The sequence below is a fragment of the Neolamprologus multifasciatus genome, chromosome 20 (assembly GCF_963576455.1).
Source record: "Neolamprologus multifasciatus chromosome 20, fNeoMul1.2, whole genome shotgun sequence".
Taxonomy (NCBI): Eukaryota; Metazoa; Chordata; class Actinopteri; order Cichliformes; family Cichlidae; genus Neolamprologus; species Neolamprologus multifasciatus.
This window is the reverse complement of record NC_140458.1, coordinates 27,682,768-27,701,256: the sequence shown is the minus strand read 5'-3', so window position 1 is coordinate 27,701,256 and position 18,489 is coordinate 27,682,768. Positions and strand designations below refer to the sequence as shown.

General features: G+C 39.9%; 1 protein-coding gene across 1 annotated transcript; it reads right to left on the bottom strand.

Annotated features, from left to right (window-relative positions):
* Window positions 1-1,112: 1,112 nt before the first annotated feature.
* On the bottom strand, window positions 1,113-18,000 carry arih2 (ariadne homolog 2 (Drosophila)). Its single transcript, XM_085145624.1, has 15 exons — window positions 17,854-18,000; window positions 11,497-12,041; window positions 9,248-9,315; window positions 8,724-8,796; window positions 8,216-8,357; window positions 6,810-6,931; window positions 6,334-6,443; window positions 5,549-5,666; window positions 5,294-5,344; window positions 4,950-4,971; window positions 4,380-4,531; window positions 3,918-4,061; window positions 3,349-3,417; window positions 3,067-3,183; window positions 1,113-2,656 (listed from the first exon to the last, which is right to left on the bottom strand). The coding sequence occupies exons 2-15, from the start codon at window positions 11,758-11,760 to the stop codon at window positions 2,585-2,587; spliced, it is 1,524 nt and encodes a 507-aa protein (XP_085001750.1). The 5' UTR covers window positions 11,761-12,041; window positions 17,854-18,000; the 3' UTR covers window positions 1,113-2,584.
* Between the last annotated feature and the right edge of the window lie 489 nt (window positions 18,001-18,489).

Genomic DNA, 18,489 nt, shown 5'->3' with positions numbered 1-18,489 from the left:
CCAGGGTGAGATATAATAGGCAGCAAGTGACCAGGAGGTTCCTACTGTTTTGGAAGCAGGTACTAAAACGTTCCAGGCCCACAGGAGTGCTACTGTAACACAAATAACCTTGATGATAGCCATGAGGTAAAAAAGGTCACTGGATTGGATTCATCGAACTGTTGACACGTACCCCACACATCAACATTGTGGCTGACCACAAACAAGTCTTGCTTGCAGTGTACACCCTGATGGCAGTTGCCTTCTTCCAGTAAGACACCATGTGCTGGCAGTGTCTATAAAAACAAAGTGTATTTATCCATTTCAGATGTTTTATTTGTTTGTTTTTAGAAAGCAGAGTGCAACTTCTTGTTAAGGATGGATCATTAACTCAATCATATTTTCTCCTTTATCCATCCATCCATCTTCTTCTGCTTTATCTGGGGCCGGGTCGCGGGGGCAGCAGCCTAAGTAGAGAAGCCCAGACCTCCCTCTCCCCAGCCACCTCCTCCATCTTATCCGGGGGAACACCAAGGCGTTCCCAGGCCAGCCGAGAGATATAATCTCTCCAGCGTGTCCTGGGTCTGCCCTGGGGCCTCCTCCTGGTGGGACATGCCCGGAACACCTCACCCAGGAGGCATCCTTGTCAGATGCCCAAACCACCTCAACTGGCTCCTTTCGATGTGGAGCAGCAGCGGCTCTACTCTAAGCCCCCTCCCGGATGGCTGAACTTCTCACCCTATCTCTAAGGGAGAGGCCAGCCACCCTTCGGAGGAAGCTCATTTCCGCCGCTTGTATCCGTGATTTCGTTCTTTCGGTCACTACCCACAGCTCGTGGCCATAGGTGAGGGTAGGGACGTAGATCGACCGGTAAATTGAGAGCCTTGCTTTTACACTCAGCTCCCTCTTCACCACGACGGATCGGTGCAGCGTCCGCATCAGCGCCGCATCAATCTCCTTTCATTTAGTAAAAAACTAAAATAATTAAAATTCCTTAAAATAAAAAACAACAACAACACAACAAAACAACTGAATAAATGTGGAACAAACAATGACTTGATTTTTTGTCCTTTAAACCTTTAAGTGAAATTCTGTGTGAAGTGGTGTTTGTAATTAACACACAAGAGACAGGATCCGGTTTAAAAACTCTCTCAGTAACTCTATTTCTGTATTAATGTACAACCGTTGAAAATTACAGATTTTTTTTTGGTATTTTCTTTTTTTTCAATTTTTTTTTAAAACAATCTATCTATGAAGAGCCATTTTCCAGAAGAAAAGTGAACAATGTCAGCAGGGAAAGGAAAAAGAGAAAACGAGGGAAAAATAAAGTATAGGGGGATGATGGAAAAGAAAGAGGAGAGCATGAGATGGGACAAGGAGAAAAATTAACAGTTTGTTTTCTGCAGCGGAGTGTTTGAGCGTGAGTGTGTGGGCGTGTGCATGCCATGTCAGTGGGAGGTGCTGTAGTGTGTGTAAATGGCAGAGATTACACTCACAGCTTCATAACAACTTCATGATCTGATCAGTGGAGGTGCTAATGCTAGATTTGCAATAGAAAGGGATCACGCCGGCTTGGATCTAGATTAGCTGAGCACAACTGAGCGACAGCATCAGAATGTGGAGACCAGAACGGGACTGATTCGGTAGTTTTACTTCAGCCATAACGACTCTTTGCTGGCAGCGGTTGCTGGAGCAAAAGACAAAACAGTGGAGGGAAGGTGTGTTTACTATAAAACACTAGTGACTGAATCTAAAGAAGTGAATGTTCAAACAAGTGTTTGTTAAAGAAATGAAACCTTCCCTCCAGCATGATGCAGGTTCTTGCATCATATGAGAGGGCTGTGGCACCCATCATTGAAGATATCACTCTCCAACAGTGAGAAGATGATGCACTACAAACCCCAACAACAGAACTTCTACACTCAGTGTTTTCTTCCCCCAAAAAATATCTGGAGAGGAAACTAAATTTCACCTTTGCATGTGCAACTACCATCAAGTGGAATCTAGCCATTATGGTCACTATAACACCACCAATCTGCACCTTCTGCTCAAAGAAAAAAAATAAATAAAAGAAACAAAATACTCTTCCCAGCTTTTCCTCATTCTTCTCCATTCATGGCAGTTTGACTAGAGATTATGCCACAAAAGGTCACCAGCAATTTTTTGCAAAAAGCAGCTCTGCTCTCTTTTCATAAGGCTTCACTCTGCTTTCAGGTGCTGGTGCCAGTGTCTCGATGTTTACTGACAAATAAAAAGCAAAGCAGCTGACAGAAGACCTCTGAGCTTTGACCTACACGATCAGATCTGAAATGCTGAAACCAGTGTAACCTCGGTAAAATTGATGCTTTGAGGCAAAAACCTGTAAACGCGGCGGGGATGATGAAGAGGTATGGCTGATACAATCGTGCCACTCCGTGGCCCTGCAGCCTTATGGGAGTGAGGGGGAGGGAAAGATGGAAGCAAACAAGTGAGTGCAGTGAAGCAAAAGGAGGGGGTAAAGTATGACTGCACCAAGGCGTGGTCATGGAAGGAAGTAAAGGTTAGGAGGCAGGGAAGGAAGAAAGTAAAGAGGGAGATGCTGGTGCTTTGCAGTCGCGATGGAGCTTCAGGTGTCGTGGAAATCCTTCAGCAGCGTGCGTCGCCTCTGCTCAGCAATGTGCATCTGATTTTCCAGATCCTGCAAAAAAAAAAAAAAAAGAAAAGAAAAGAAAAGAAAAAAGAAATCAATCACTATTATTTAAAAACAATACTTTTCTGTCAATAAAAATCATATGAAACACTGAAATCCAAAACTCATCAATGAACTGAACCATCTAATGGATCTCAGTAGGATCACTTATTCCCTTGTGTCTGAGATCCACTGTTAACAAATTAATGAGCCATGGACTTGCCTAAAACAAAAAGTCACCTATTTTACTTGGAAATCAACTCAACAACAAATAAATACTCCACCATGCTTCATGTGCTGTCATTACTTGGATGTAATGAAACCAGCAACAGATTCCCATGGCTGTCATCCTGTAGTTTTCTCTTCTTACAGACCTAATGCATTTCCCCTCCCTCCCATTGTTTAGTATACTCTCTCACCCCTCTGTCACTGGCGCTGAGCTCCCCCTCGCCTCCTCTCTCGTAGCTGTCGGCTCGCTCGACCTTCCACGACAAGTTTTCTATCTCTGCTTCCAGCTGGGCCTGCTGGTACTCAAACTACAGAGGACACATGGAGGAACACAAACATCAGCTCACCCAAAGAGAAATCTGACTGAAGTCACAATTACATTTGTTGAACAGATACAAAGTCAGTGGTAGGACAGTAAAAGGAAGACACTGGAATCACAGCTGATATATCATTTATTGAAGCTTGTTTCTCACCAGTTTCTTGCGCGGGCCCGACTCCATGTAATAGGCGTAAGGGTAGGTATACTGCAGTGTGTAGCGACACTAGGAACAAGACAACATGCAATCACAACACTGCACAGGCTTACTTGAGTTATTTTACTTTGCACACAAAAACTCAAATTTGTAATAAGCATCACAAAGTTAAACTTTATCACCATCTGTATATACTCAACCCAAGCAGCACATATGTTGCATGTGAGGCATTTTCATAGACATGTTACAAAGCAGATTTTCACTTTGAAATCCTTTAAAAGCAGAAAGGAACCAGTTGATCAGTGCAGTGTTAAAAGTGTATTTGCACATTTACACTGATATGCTGGGAGACCACATGCTCAGTGTGTTTGTGAATTCTAGTTAATCAAAGATGTTGAGTTATTTCAGCTCAAACTTAATTGTAACTATGAGTCAGCCCAAAGGAAATGAATAAATAGATCATGGTTGATATTTTTTGTTGTTTTTTTTCCCCTATGTGCATCTGCTTCCCCATTTCTGCATTTCCACCTCTGTATCTCACTACCCATGCATGCATGCAGCCACAGTACCTTTGCCAGTAGCTTTGCAGCGTTATGCAGGTACTGCCAGTCGATCCAGGTTCCCAGATTGTTCATTACTCTCTCCTGGATCTTCTCCTGAATCCTCTGGTATGTCTGAGCTTCCAACTGCAGAGATTTGTTGTGATTCTCCCACTGGTGGGAAAAAAATTAAATGTTAGTTTGTTTCTAGCAGTACGACACTTTAGATGGGGCGCAGAATCTTTTAATTTCCAATGTCCCACAAAGCTTTTATACAATATTAAGCTCCCTTGTGTCTAAAAATGTAGGTTTGTTGACAGTGTAAGAAGCTGTCAACCCAGTAAAGCTTCAGAGAAAATGAAATTTAACAAAAAATTGACAAACAAAATACCAAAAAAAAAAAAAAAAAGGTTTGTATCAGAGTGTTTGGAAACAGGACATAAAAAGTCAGGTTTGTTTAACCTGGAGCCTTTCTATGGAAAGACAGCTTACCCTCTCAAAGTAGAAGAGATATTTCTTGAGGGCCTCTCTGGCCTGAGCCTGCTGGCTCTGGTTGACTATATCAGGATTTTCTTTGTAGCGACTGCACTCGTAGTATTCACTGCCATGAGTCTTCCAGTCTCCAAGACACATCCAGCAGAAGTCTTTCACAGGAGGAAAAACAAAACAGATTTATGGACTCTCCACAGTACACACAAGTATACCAAAAAAAAAGAGAGAGAGAAAAAAAGCCATAATTATAACTTCAGTTCTTATTTCTAGTAGTCTAAAGAGGATGATGTGATAGAGTGGTTGATAATATATTGTTATGTCAATGAATGACACAGAGATTGATTTAACCACATTTTTGTGTAACTGATAATTGGAGTAGCTCAGAAGAAGCCGTGTCTGCTAGTCCGCCAAACCGCAGCTTCTAACGTTTTGTTTTCAAGAACACAGTAGCAAACCGGGACTGGAAATTTCTTGGAAATGCAATCATTATCCCAGATGGATGCAAATTGCTCCACAGAATCCTCCTCTGAATCATAGAAGAGGTGTGACATTTTGAGACAGCCAACTTACCGTGTTTGCACTTGGAGCATTGCTGAAACAAAGAAAGAAGAAGAAAAAAAGGAGGAAGTCAAATTAGTGAACCAGAAACCTGAAAACACAATAATTTAAGATTCACTAGGACTGTGAATCAAAGCCATTCGGCAGTTCACACAAGACTAATGAACACAATGCTGTCACACATACAGCTTAGAGACTTTAATAAATGAAAAGCAAAAACAAATAAGTAACATCTTTCTGGAATGATTCACTCAAGTGGCAAATGATTAGAGCTGAGGACAGCAGCTCTCAGAATGTGAATGTATTTTTAGTGTTTCCTGTGTTCTGGGAAAGTGTGAATTTCAGCTCTGACTCACCATGTGATTGCACCCTCCATTCTTCTCAATGCAGATATTGCACTTAGGACACTAGAAGACAAACAGAGCCCTTAACTTCCTACTCCGAGCTGAAAATCTGCAGTGTTTATACAAATTACATTTTCAAACTGTGCAAGATTTGTGACCAACGGAGAGTTCAAAACAAAAGTAGGCCTGCAAGCGCACAACTGTGTGCGAGCAACAGCAGTTACAGTACATGCGTATATCAGTGTGTTTACATGCAGATGTTCTTACATCTTTAGTGTGGGCGCTGATGTAGTTTGCAGTCTCTGAGTCGTCTGCACATTTGGTCAGCCATTTTCTAATTGTTGCACAGTCTGTGGGTGCATGATACATCTGACGGCATTTGAAACTGAGGAAAAGATAACAAACAAAGACAGTGATAAGCTTCACTGATTACAGTGACATAAAAAACAGACCGAAGGTGAAACTGAGTAAAGTTCTCAGGAAAAAAATATGAACCGATTACAGTAGTGACACAATTCCACCATATAAAGTCTGAACAAGTAACAGATTCTGCAAATAATTCACCCCATAGCTTCTGGATTCATAAAATAAAGATTCTAATAATAATTAAAAAAAAAAAAAGTCACATAAGGGGAAAAACTTCAGAGGATAATTTTTAGTTAAACATCTGTATGTGAAACAATGATCCAAATTACTAATTCATAAAAGACGATGTTAGCTCTGTGCATATCTGTAAATGTGCAAGTTTTTAATGTTTTGAGCCTAGATAAAAACATATTTAAAAACAAGTTATAAAGCTGGTGAAATCTGTGAGAAAATAAAGAGAAAATAATAGTAATCTGTGTCTTATTTTTATCAGCATGTTATTCTACTAACTTAGCAGGATATATAGCCAGCACAAAAAAAAAAAAAACAAAAAATCAAAAACAACAACACCCCCCTCCCAAAAAAACTAACAACAATATAGTAATGAGACTTTTAATTAGACAGCAAAACAAATGAATAATCTACTTTGTATGAAATTGTTACTGTAACTTCAATGTGTCACTTACCAGAAGACTTCACTGCAGCGGCTACACTGCACTCTACGTGCCCGTGGCTCCTGCACTTTGATGACCATGGGACAGTCTGCACCTGGACACAACTGCAGTTGGAAGTGACTCTGCAGAAAGCACAAAGAGACAATTAATGAATTCACCTCCAACGTAGGCACAAGTATCTGACATAAGACAACCTTGGTAATTAATTTCAACTGATGATGTATTTCTTTATCATCTGAGGGAATGATTGCTGGAAATGACTGTCTGATTGAGATATAAGAATTGGCATTAACAAAGATACCTAGCTGGTGAGACAGACATATATACAGGAAAGAAGTCAGATTTCACGCTGTGTGTGGAACATTCACTGATTCAAAGCAAACACAAATAGGCCAACTCAGTTCTCACTGCCTCTCCAGATGCTTCTCATTCCCTATACATGCAGACTTTGACACAGTATCTGAGCAAACACAGAGACTGTCACAGACCTCGACATAGTCTCTGAAGAGGTAGCGTCTGTATTTGTCCTTGAGCTCCTCTCCTGGCAGCAGTGGCAGGACAAAGTCTTCTGGCATCTGCAGGGAACAGTCCTGAGCCATACACGAGATACCTGAATACACAAACACGTGCACATTTATTACAGTCCTAAATCACAGACGGTGAGACAAATAAGATGTAGACAGTGACTTCGGAGACCTGTGTGATTAATAGTACAAATAAACCCACCCTTTAAATTTAATTACAGCCATCCAAAAGTTCCACTGCAGCCATGTTTGGCCTAAGTGGGCTGGTTTCTTGTGTTACACTGACCTACAACTAGACTGGGGTCATCTGTCACCACAGACCCTTCCTTAGTGCAGCTGATATAGAGACACTTATCAGACTGAGAAGGACTTGGTTACATGGACTGACTTTATCAGAGAGACTGTTAAAGGCAGTACAGGGACGTGCACACAAACATCCTCACACATCTCACTGCTAAAGCATTTGCACTCCCACACACATGCAGCTACAGGGAGCCTGGTAAACTATGCACTTTATCACACATAAAATGTACAAGAGCTGAACCCAAATATTGGACCATTCTGATCATTTGGATCTCAGCTTAGGTGTCTGACCTCTCTCTCAGTCACAGGAGCGATCGTCAGGCTTCACTTCATCTAGTTGTTGCTAACATAGGTTTGTAACTAGATTTACCAACTTTTTGTCAGAGTGTAAGGTATCCCTCTCGTCCTGCGGCTACACTGGTTTCTCTTTTTCGTCTGCTGAGTGACTAACAGTGAGGAGCAACAGTAACCGCTCATGGAAAAGATAGGTATCTGGCACAGGTCTACAGTATAATGCTCAAAAAACTTAGAAACGATCAATGTACACACCCACACACCCATCTGCCATCCTGCTGACACAAGCACACTCTTTCACAGACACACACTGATAAATGAGGCTTCTGCAGGAGCATGTCTGCCTGTTTAACTCCACACCAGATGGAAATCATCAAAAGGTCACATTACACCACCTTTATCTTCCAAGTCCAAAGACATTCTTTAATTTTCCACACATGCAGAAGCACAAATAAATATGGACATCCGGGATGTGCAGTGTTTTCTGTTAGTAAACATGGTATTGCTGGGTGGCTGATGTAGCGCAAATTAAACACCACTCTGCAAACTACGCTGGTTTGGCAGTAAAGCAAGGCAGATCAGAGGCTGAAACTGTGATGAAACCCTTAGTGGACAAATACACATACCAGCGCATAAATATACAAAGTGCAGACATACAGATTCTTGAACAGACGTTTGGGAGCTCTGATCAAACAAACTGTGACTCACTCCCACTCTAATAACCGCTCTGATGACTAGAGAGATGCTTACAAACACGCTTGCTGTGTACTCACCCACTCCCGTGCCATCTTTGACCAGTACGGTGCAGTGCTGCTCCCAGCATGCTTTACAGAAGGAGTGCTGGCAGGGCAGTGCCAGCAGAGAGTCTCTCCGTACGACCTGTAGACACACACCACACTGGAGGGACTGAGGGGCCTGAAAGAGAAATCGAGATTATCAGCCTGATGAACCAGAGAGCTTGTTGGTAAGCTCAAAGTTTCTAACAAGAGCAGTCAAAGGTCATTTTTATTAATATAGTGCGTTTAAAACAACAAATACACATTAAAAGACAATAAAGAAAATAAAAATACAATAAACTTCTTAGCTCAATGGTAAGTAGAAGTTATTTTTTAAATAAAGATTTAATAAAGACAAATTTCACGTATTAATATAAAGCCAGAGTACTCTGATAAGCTGTGTTAGTACAAGTGGATTATCTGGTGCATTACAATCACAGTGACTTTGATGCAGATATGAGTACAGAGTTGAATCAGTGACAACAAATGATTATACCCCACTCACAGTGACTGATTTGCACGTGCTGCTGGGCTGGACCAGAGCGTCTGACAAGAGCAGAGACGAGTTGGACTTATATCTGTGGAAAGCAGAGGTCAAATGAGGAACTCAACAGCATATTAAAGTTGATCAACAAAGAAGTGGATGTAAAATGCCTGAAGAGATATCAAGTCAAATGTGTTACCAAGTATCAATGAGTACTAAAAGTAACTGTAATTTAAGTTTATTAACTTTTTGATACCGTCTGCCATAAGTTGTTAAAAAAAAACAACAACTACAAACAAACAAACAAAAACAAAAAACATCTAGTCTGTGCAGTTTAAACAACACAAAATGAAAAAGAAAAGAGTGTCAGAGTGAACTAAAAATGTGTGTTGGCAGTTGCAGAGTGATATTACACAGGAAGATGATGAGATAAAAACAGTGAAGAAGAGAAAAGTGCAACGGCAGAAAATAAATTTGAGAAATGGATGTGAAGAACAGATAGTGTAAAAGAAATTCTGCAAAGATGAGAAGCAGTGGAGACATACCTGTCCAATATCTGTGAAACCTGCCAGTGGAAATGCACTAGGATCAGTTTTGCTACTGACGGTACAACCTGTGGGAGAAAGAAGGGACGCAGAGATGTTGAGATGTTGCTTCGATGATGTCCAATTCTAAGAAATAAAAGATTGCTTAAACGATTGGTGCGTGACTTCCTTTGTTGAAAGACTGCTACTTGAGCTCTGTGTGTAATTCTACAAATGACTCAGATCCAAGTTTGGTTGATGGTCAAAACACTGCATTACAGTCCTGACCTACAAAGGTTTCCCTCTTAGTAAGACCTCTGCTACACAACAAGCGACTTAGTGGCAAAACAAAAAAGTAGACAGTTCGTTCAAAGTAGTGAATGTCGAGATTTGATGAACTGAGCTTACGATAAAAGAAATGCCATTACAATTTTATAATAAAGAAAAGACACTCCAAGTCTTCTTAAATGTAACACTGTCTTTGTGTTTTAAACTCTTAAAGTACCCCCTAGGACTTATTCCAGCAAAGGCACTGAGACATACTTGTTTATTTTACCTAGTGCCATCAAGAAAAACACATGCCTCAGTTCTGCTAACAGGGGACTGCAGTTGTGCAGTGCAGCTGTCAAATTTGACTGTGTGGAACTGTGAGCAAAGTTGATGTTGATGTTGATGTTGATGGAAAACAACCTGTCGACTTAGCAATGTTACCCAAAACAGGTGACCCTGAAGGGATAAAGATTTTTTTTTTAATCGTTTACAGATTATGTAAAAATGAGAAAAAGGGGTAAAAGCCCAGACCAAAAGTTTCACTCCGTTCTTTAAAGCATCCCACTGACAAGTATCACAGTTTGTAAATGTTTTCACTTCTTGTTTAGGGAATTTCTGCCTGTTTTTGACTGCAAACACCTGAAAGATTCTTGCACTTTTCAGGTCTCTCCACTGATTTTTGATCTGCAACCCTGCCCCTTTTAGACATCAAAGTACTTTTACAACAAGAGCACTTGAAGCCATTGTCTTTTTTTTTTAAAACACATACTAATAATTGCATCAAGAATTTATTGAAATACGACTGAAGTAAATCCACTGCCTCTAGTTGCAACACACACCCAAATCCATCCCTGCACTTAACAGCAGGGGAGATGTTTTCAATTAGTCGCCCTTTTTCCTACAATCAAACCTTCACTCATTGTCAAAATGTTTTACTTTACATTCCATCAGTTCAAAAGACTGGTATTGGTGATTTATTTATTTTTTATGTTCACCTGGAACCTTCTGACAGCAAGTTTTGTGATCTAGACTTTCAAAAAGGTCTTTTGCAGTTAACCTCCTAGGACCTGGTGTCCACATATGTGGACATCACATTTTGGGTTATTTAGACCAAAATACTTAATTTTGCTTGACATCCACTTACGAGAACATTATACTGCCACTGTTCTATCGAAATTTAAAGTGAATGTCCTCATATGTGGATCTAATTTTTCTCAAGAACAAAAATCATGTTAAAAAAAAAAAAAAAATCTGATAAGTCGTTGTTTTTACATTCATCAGGCCCCAATCAGCCCAAATAGCAAAAAGAAATTAAAACGCATGCCATGAAAGATTTCGGTTGAAAACTGCATCTTAATGACATTAGGAGCAGAGCAAATGGCCCCTAAAAAACGCTGTGCCATCCATTTTCACACATGAACATGTGAAACATTGTTCTAAGGTGTGTTTTCCCACGGGTAACACATACCACAAGCTAGTCTGCATCAACTGAATTCTAACTACTGGAAACACTGCCTTTTTCTTTTTTTTCTTTTGTTTTTAAAGCCAAGGGGGATGCATGAGTAAAGCATGCATGAGGAAGGATGCAAGACTGCATGCCACCGCATGCCTTCCTTGACTCTTCTGCAACATTTCCTGTTTCTCTCTTATCCACCTTTCCAATAGATTCTGCTCCAATTGAAAAATAAATAAATAATAATTTGCTCCATTTGATAAATTCACCCAACTGCAATTTTGTTGGTGATCCATGATAACTTTGTACCTGTTTCTTATGAAACTTTGTAAACAAGAAAGAATTAGTTTTGTAATATTTTCAATAACATGACATATGAGGCATGACAAATGAGGGTGACCCATACTGAATTATCTAACATGGGGGGGGACAAAAACAAAAAAACAAACAAAAAAACAAAACACACACTTGCACCCTGCTTTTGCCTTTCAGATTTTGATTTCACACACTAAACCAATGTTTTTGAGAAGAGTGCAGCTCCACTCACCTTCAGTGCGGCAGCCACAGTGTTAACCTCCTCCATCAGCACCCGCTGGCTCTCTTTGTAGGTCAGACAGGTGAACTGGTACTCCTCTGGATCGAAGGAGTCGGCGCCTTGTTGCTCCACGTCACTGGCCACTCCGTCGTAGTATCCTGCAATATCACCCGGATCCTCCTCTTCTCCTCCATCATCCTCATCCTCCTCTTCTGAGTTCACCCCGAAGTCTTCCTCGTTGCTATCCGACGCCTGGCTATTCATGTCCACAGACATCCAGTCGACTGATTTGATAACCCGGACAGGTAGACTACCCGCCTACCTGTCGGATCCTACTCGTCCAATGAGCTGAAATGGCTTGACTGATGCGCCACCTCCTCGTTTCTCCCTGCCCTCTTTCCACTTTCTCGTGCCACTTCACTCTACGAGACACCGTGCCTTCCCGTCTGCCTGAAGCGCATACACAGCGCGTTCAGCAGCAGCGGAAGAAGCAAAAGAAGTCACACTCCCCGTCACTCATTTGGAAAATTTGTTTGGATAATCTGAGGAGAAAAAGACTGGAGAAAAGAGGAATGGGGGAAAAGAGTTGAATAAGGAAAATGAAAAAAAAAAAAAAGAGAGTTAGAAAAATAAGTGGATAAAATTTCCTGATGATCATTTGTTTTTTGGAATTATAGACAATTTTTTTTTTTTTTTTTTTTTTAAGAATGAGCAATTCTAGCTTCTTAATCCAAAACAAGCCGTTTCATTTACAAACACCATTTGTGTACATGAAAGACAATAAATACATAAGTAAATCTAGAAACGATGCCTGCATTATCACATGGTAAAATACAGTGACACAACATATGCACTAAGCCACTCAATGTTGACTTTCTTATTTTGGTGAGAGTCTCTAATGCCATTTTCTCCATTTCAACAAAGTAAACACGTACAATGAAGTGAGCACTAGGGCTGGGCCATATCATACCTTTCATGGTAATGCCGGTATAATGTTAGGCAACGATAAGAAAATGAAATATCGGATAGAATATAAGTAAAACGCGCATGCGCAGTGCCTTTGTTTTCATACGCACATGGCGGAAAAACAATGGCGGCGACGGAGAATGAGAAAAGCAAAAGCGGATCGTTGAATGAAACGGATGAATCAGAATTGGTTTGTAAAAATGCTGCAACTTCAGTGATGTGGAACTGGTTTGGATTTCGTCCCAGATACACAACAAAGCACATTTTTTGGTAGAGCATGCAAGCGGGCCGTCGTTATTACCGAACCTATTTTATGTGGTACACGGCACTCAAAAATTTGTCAAAAAATGTTTTAGTACGACTTTGCTAAACTACGAAGCCGCACCGCTTGATGCATTGTCGGAGCATTACGGCTACCGTAGTCAGGAGGCTCGCGGAGTACTATGTACTTTGCTTCAACATAATATTACCGCATCGTGTGTGTATACTCTTTTTAAGTTTTGTGGATATTATACATTAGGGGTGGGTTTTAATTATCGATTAAAATCGATTCTAGCTTGAATAACGTGATATTGATTCATTAAAATCCTGAATCGATTTTTAAATATAAATTTATTTTGCCCTCTGGTTAAACCTCACAAAATTTCAACAACCACCAAACAGCTAAAACAGTAAATGAGAGCAGGTACACGGACTCTGCACAAAGACGTAAACACAAAGCGCGGACCCGCCGACGGATCAGAATCAGTGAGATGTCGCCTTTCTCACCCGATGGCACGGACACGGTTGGGGCTGAAAGCCGACAGCTCACCGATTCTGATGTTTCGGCGGTCCGTGCTTTGTGTTTACCTCCTTTTTGCGCTAGATTCTGAAGCTGCAGGTTTGATCTCTCTCCAAACAATATTGACTGAACCAGCAGCAAAAGAAGATCCAAACTACGCTTCACATAAACATCGTCATGAATTCCCTCTTACTTTTCCTGTTTTGCTTCCACCACGATAAAAAAAAAACAAAAAAACATACTTCATGCAGAGCTCGTTGTCTCTCTCTCACTGTACTTCAAGAACAGTTTCACATCTAAAAATCTATTTTCTGCATTATTCGCTTGCTTATTACGCACAAATCTACCGTTGTTTACAGCGCTGTCGGACGCTGGTTTTTCCTTTTACTTACTTCCGACAAGAAAGCCTAATTTCTGCTGTTCAATAGGCCTGCTGAACAAATTTAAACTTTTTAAAATAAAAACTAATAAAACCTCTGTAACTTTGCTCTGCTTCACTTCAGCAGCATCAGGTAATGTTCATATGTTGATTAATGGTTTTCTTTCACTTTTGATCTACTGCAGAATATTTTTAAGGTCATCTGCTATAAAATCCCAGGCCAGGAAAATCTTCTTCACGTTTTTCTGTTTTATCCTCAGTTACTTTGACACAAAGGCATCTGCTGTGATGCTCACACCTTTGATAAAGTCTCGCAAGTGTCAGCTTTCTTTTTATAGACAAAAAAATATGGAAATGTGCTGATGTGTGATCAGAATTATAATATTTCTGACTACTATTTTTATATTTTATTTTATTGTATTTTCTCCTACTGTATCATGCTGCTGAGTGACTGCTGCTCGTCAAACACATTTCATTGCAATGTTGACCCTGTGCTAACTTGCATATGACAAATAAAACTGAAACTGAAAACTGTCTGAGTCAAAATTTCCCGGATTCAAATCGAATCAAATCGATTCGGGACCTTGTGAATCGGAATCGAATCGATCGACCAAATGCCTTTTGGTTAAACTGTCAGTGAGGAATTTGCATTTGCACTGTTAAATTTTTATATAGCTTTAATGCACATTTAAAAAAAAACAAAAACCCAGCTGCTTGTTTATGTGAAAATACATTGATGGGGTTTTTTCTTTGCACTAATAAAGTTGTGGAGTTGTAAAGTATTTTGTCTCGCATCAATTATATCATCAGTTATATCGTTATTTTCAAATATATATTGTGATACAATTTTTACCCATATTGCCCTGCCCTAGTGAGCACGTAAATAATCTAAAGTACTGTGCAAAAGCATTCAGCCACCCATATTTCTTTATTTTTTTAATTTGAAGGAGCTGGACTTTCTTGTAATTGTTTAAAGTGCTCTCGAGCAATAGTTCTCCAGGTTTTCTGAAGATCTTTCAAAGAATGTTTTGTGGGGTTTTTTGGCTGCTTTTTCACTTATTTTCAACCCAGTCCTCGTGCTTGACTGTTTCCAGAAGATTTTTCTGTTTGTTTGTTAAGCTTCTTAACACTGACCTACAAATCATTCAAGCATTAAAGAAGGTGCCTAACTCAGGATATGAACCAGTGTTGTGTCTATACATAACAGACAACTTGGCAAAAACGAATTGTAAATTGTACCTGCATGCACTTTGATACTAGCATCCTGTCACAAAAACACAATTTGTTTCCTCTTATAAAAAAATGCTAAAGATAACACAGTTTGTCAGGCATAAAAATAATATTTTGCCCCAACTAGGTGATTCCCAAAATGCTATAACCCAAAAACCTGGCATAGATTGGCAAAAACATGAGGAAATTAAACAATTCGAGGACCAAAGAACAAGTGGCAGGCCTAAAAAACTATTAATGGCAGAACAAAATGAAAGGCATCCAAGATCCAAAGAAGAGCTTTGAATGTCTTCAAGGAGCCTGGAGAACTATTCCTGAAGACTACTTTAAGAAATTACAACAAAGCATGGCTAAGAGAGTTCAGACTGTGTTAACAAATAAACTTTATTTTTGCAGACTACTGTAAATAAATCCCTTCTATTTTTTTATTACTACATAATTCTGTAAACAAATTACATACTGCAAAGCTAAATAAAACAAACAAACAAACAAACAAAAAACATGTATTGACAGATAAACAAAGATAGAAATAAAATTAAAAAAGCCGGAGTAATAAACTCTAGTTGGGAAAAAAAAGAAAAGGGAGGAACCATAAAATAATAGAAATCATATTTGAAGACATAAAAGCTTATAAGCTGCAGATAAGGTTGAACAGGGCTTTCACAGCTGTCAAACATCTACTACCATGATATCTTTTCTAGGAATTTCTGAGTAATACCTTGGAACATTGGCTCACAATGTCAAAATGTACTTAAAGAATGGCAGCAAATACAATATAATGATCAGTTATCATCCTCAATGTGGTAGAAAGGAAATGTCCCATAATCTCTAGAAAAGTGTGTTCTGATAAAAGGGAAAAAATAAAAAATAAAACACAGATTAAAATGTTTCCCCAACAAATCAACTGATTTAAAATGATTGTTACTAAATAAACAAAAGACAAAAAAATAAATAAAAATTAAAAAAAATGCCTGTGCCAAAGTTTAATGACAAACTGAAGTAAACTGGAATGAACTAATGAACCACATAACCTAATCACATGTCTTCTTCCTTGGGGAATGCAGATGGATGAGATAGAGATACTGGGTCAAATGAATTTGACCACCATTGCTTTTGACCGTTAACAATACTGACTTTCCTAGAGTGTTGTGAACTGCATCAAGCTGGCAGCAGTCTTTGTGAGATGTGATTAAATACACTTTAACTGGAAGGCAGATGGTGGATTTTAGTATTAATTTGTCTCCGTTATTTCTGGATGAAATGTTGACTTCGTGATTAAAGTCATTCCGAACAGAGGACCTGGTGGTTCACACACTGAGGAGAGCCTGAAATGACTTTTTGTGAAAATTTCTCAATAACACACTTAAATGGAGTCGTACCTCACAATAAGTCAGGAAGACCAATTGCTAGTTCCCAAATTTGGTTCATTTACAAGAAAATGTGGTCTAATGAGAAAATTAAATCGTGTTATAGCTGGCAAGCTAGAAAACAAAAAAAGGAAGATGATGTTAAGATGAACGGCTGTGACTGGATTAAATCCATGGTCCCTAACTTCAAGGGTTCATAGTTCAGTTACACTTACATGACTCAGCTTCTCACATCTTTCCCAAGGATGAACCTTCCTGATGTTTCTTTTAATGCTGAAATACTTTTGCATCATATTATTCTACTGAACATTGGAAAGATCCCATTAAACCCAGACAATCACAAGCACATAACAGTATAGCCGTGGTGTACAACTGGATTCAACATATCAGAAAACCGGGTTGTTGTTTTGTTTTTTTACCCAGACTAGCTCGACTGATATCATACAGATATTAGTTGATTTACAAATCTGATTATCTGATAGTTATACATACACATATACACACACAATATTTTTGTTTTACCTTTCAGACACCTGAAATAGATTTCATTAGCATCTGTTCAGTGTAGCTATGTGTTTACTCTCTGTTCAGCTCTGCTGAACATCATCAGCTGTTTATGTTAGTGTTTCCAAAAAAGGTCCATACTGGACCTCCAGTTATCGGCTGGGGTCTAACACAGACAGATGCTTTATATAAACTGCATTTACTTTCTAAAACCAACGCTGCACAGAACTTTACGTTTTTTAAAAATATGGGCGAGAAGCTTGCGTTTTTGTTTTTTTTCACTTCTGGGGAAAACGTGTGTCTTCGCCGTGTAATACAAAGTAATCCCCCCACTTCTGAACGGAAAATACACTGAGGATAACTAAAACAGTGACAGCACAAAGGCCCCCCTAGTAGGCTTATTTCGACATGTGATTTGATCAACAGACACGGGATCAAAGACGACTGCTGGCACCGGTGTTCAAAATGTGACTTTGTAAATATCCACTGGACAGAAAACAAGGTTAGCCGGGAAAGCCTGCCAGTCGGCCCCGGCAGACAGACGAACGCTCGCATTACACCCGATCCAGGATAAAAATAGGCAGCAAACTGGGTGACACACATCTTGCTAGGCTAATGCATTACAGCGACTCAGCACAGGTTTGATAACAGGTCTTGTGGGAGAATGAGGGTAGCGGGGAGTCGAGATTAAATTACGCAAATAAGCACCCGGTCGTGCCTGGACTTCAGCGTTTCGGCTCAAAGCGCCTCTGAAGTTAAATCCACACAACAGCTGGCTAACTTACCGTTAGCCGGATTAGCTCCCTGGCTAGCGTACTGGTATTTCTGTTGAGCAGAGGAAGTAACGCAATTGCAAATCCACGACTCGGACGAGTTACGACTGTTGAACACCTTCATAACACACTTGCAAAAGTTTTCAAGGAACACTTTTAATGTGTTCCCCAACAAGAATTGACAACATAAGAGCTAGCCAGGTAGCCACCCCTCCTCCTCATTCCCCTCCCGCTGTGCCTCCGCCTCTCATCCACTCTAGTCCGGGGATCGAGATGTAAACAAGGGCCTCTGGAGAAGCTCGGGAGCAAAGAGGCACATTTACACAACCGCTGAGTGAATTTCCACTGTTTAAAGTCGGTGGGGTTTACCTCTTAGTGCAGAGTCAAGTCAGCCCGCGGTGACAACCAGAGGCGAGTTTGGAGTAAGGAAATCCTAAGCGCGATTTACACGCTTTTGCTTGGCTGGTAGGCGGAAGATAGACCGTTACAGGGGTACTTAACAGTGACGTCACGTCCGCGTTTCTCTAGCAGCCTTGCGCTCTCTCTCTCTCTCTCTCTCTCTCTGTAAAGAAAGATGCAGCACTTCTTGTTTTGTCCGGTAGTATTCAAGCACCAAAGATCTGCTTTGTTTTGTTCCAAACAAGCATCTGGTTAAATGCATGTTTTGATCAATATACTTTTCCTTGGATGTTTGACCTTCACTATGCAGAGAGATTGATTTATTGATTTCATGCTGAAAAGAGGATTAATTCTAAATTCAATTTTCTCAGGATACTGTAGCCTATGTCCACTGTATACAGTCGATGGTTTACACACATAGAAAATTCTCTCCCGGCATATTGCTCTTATAACGTGACACCTAAATCCCATCCAGGTTATAAAGATTGCATAAGTAACTGTATAGTCTGGGACTGTGTTTCCTTATGCCCGTTCAGTAATCTAAAAAATAGTTACTTTTGGAAACTTCATGTTTAACAAACGCTTACAAGATTAAAGCTCTCACAC

Coding starts and splice junctions, on each gene's coding strand:
- arih2 (XM_085145624.1), bottom strand. CDS start 11,760: ATGTCTGTGGACATGAATAGCCAGGCGTCGGATAGCAACGAGGAAGAC. Junction 9,316..11,496: donor CTGTGGCTGCCGCACTGAAG/GTGAGTGGAGCT, acceptor TTTCTCCCACAG/GTTGTACCGTCAGTAGCAAA. Junction 3,184..3,348: donor CGGGCCCGCGCAAGAAACTG/GTGAGAAACAAG, acceptor TGTCCTCTGTAG/TTTGAGTACCAGCAGGCCCA.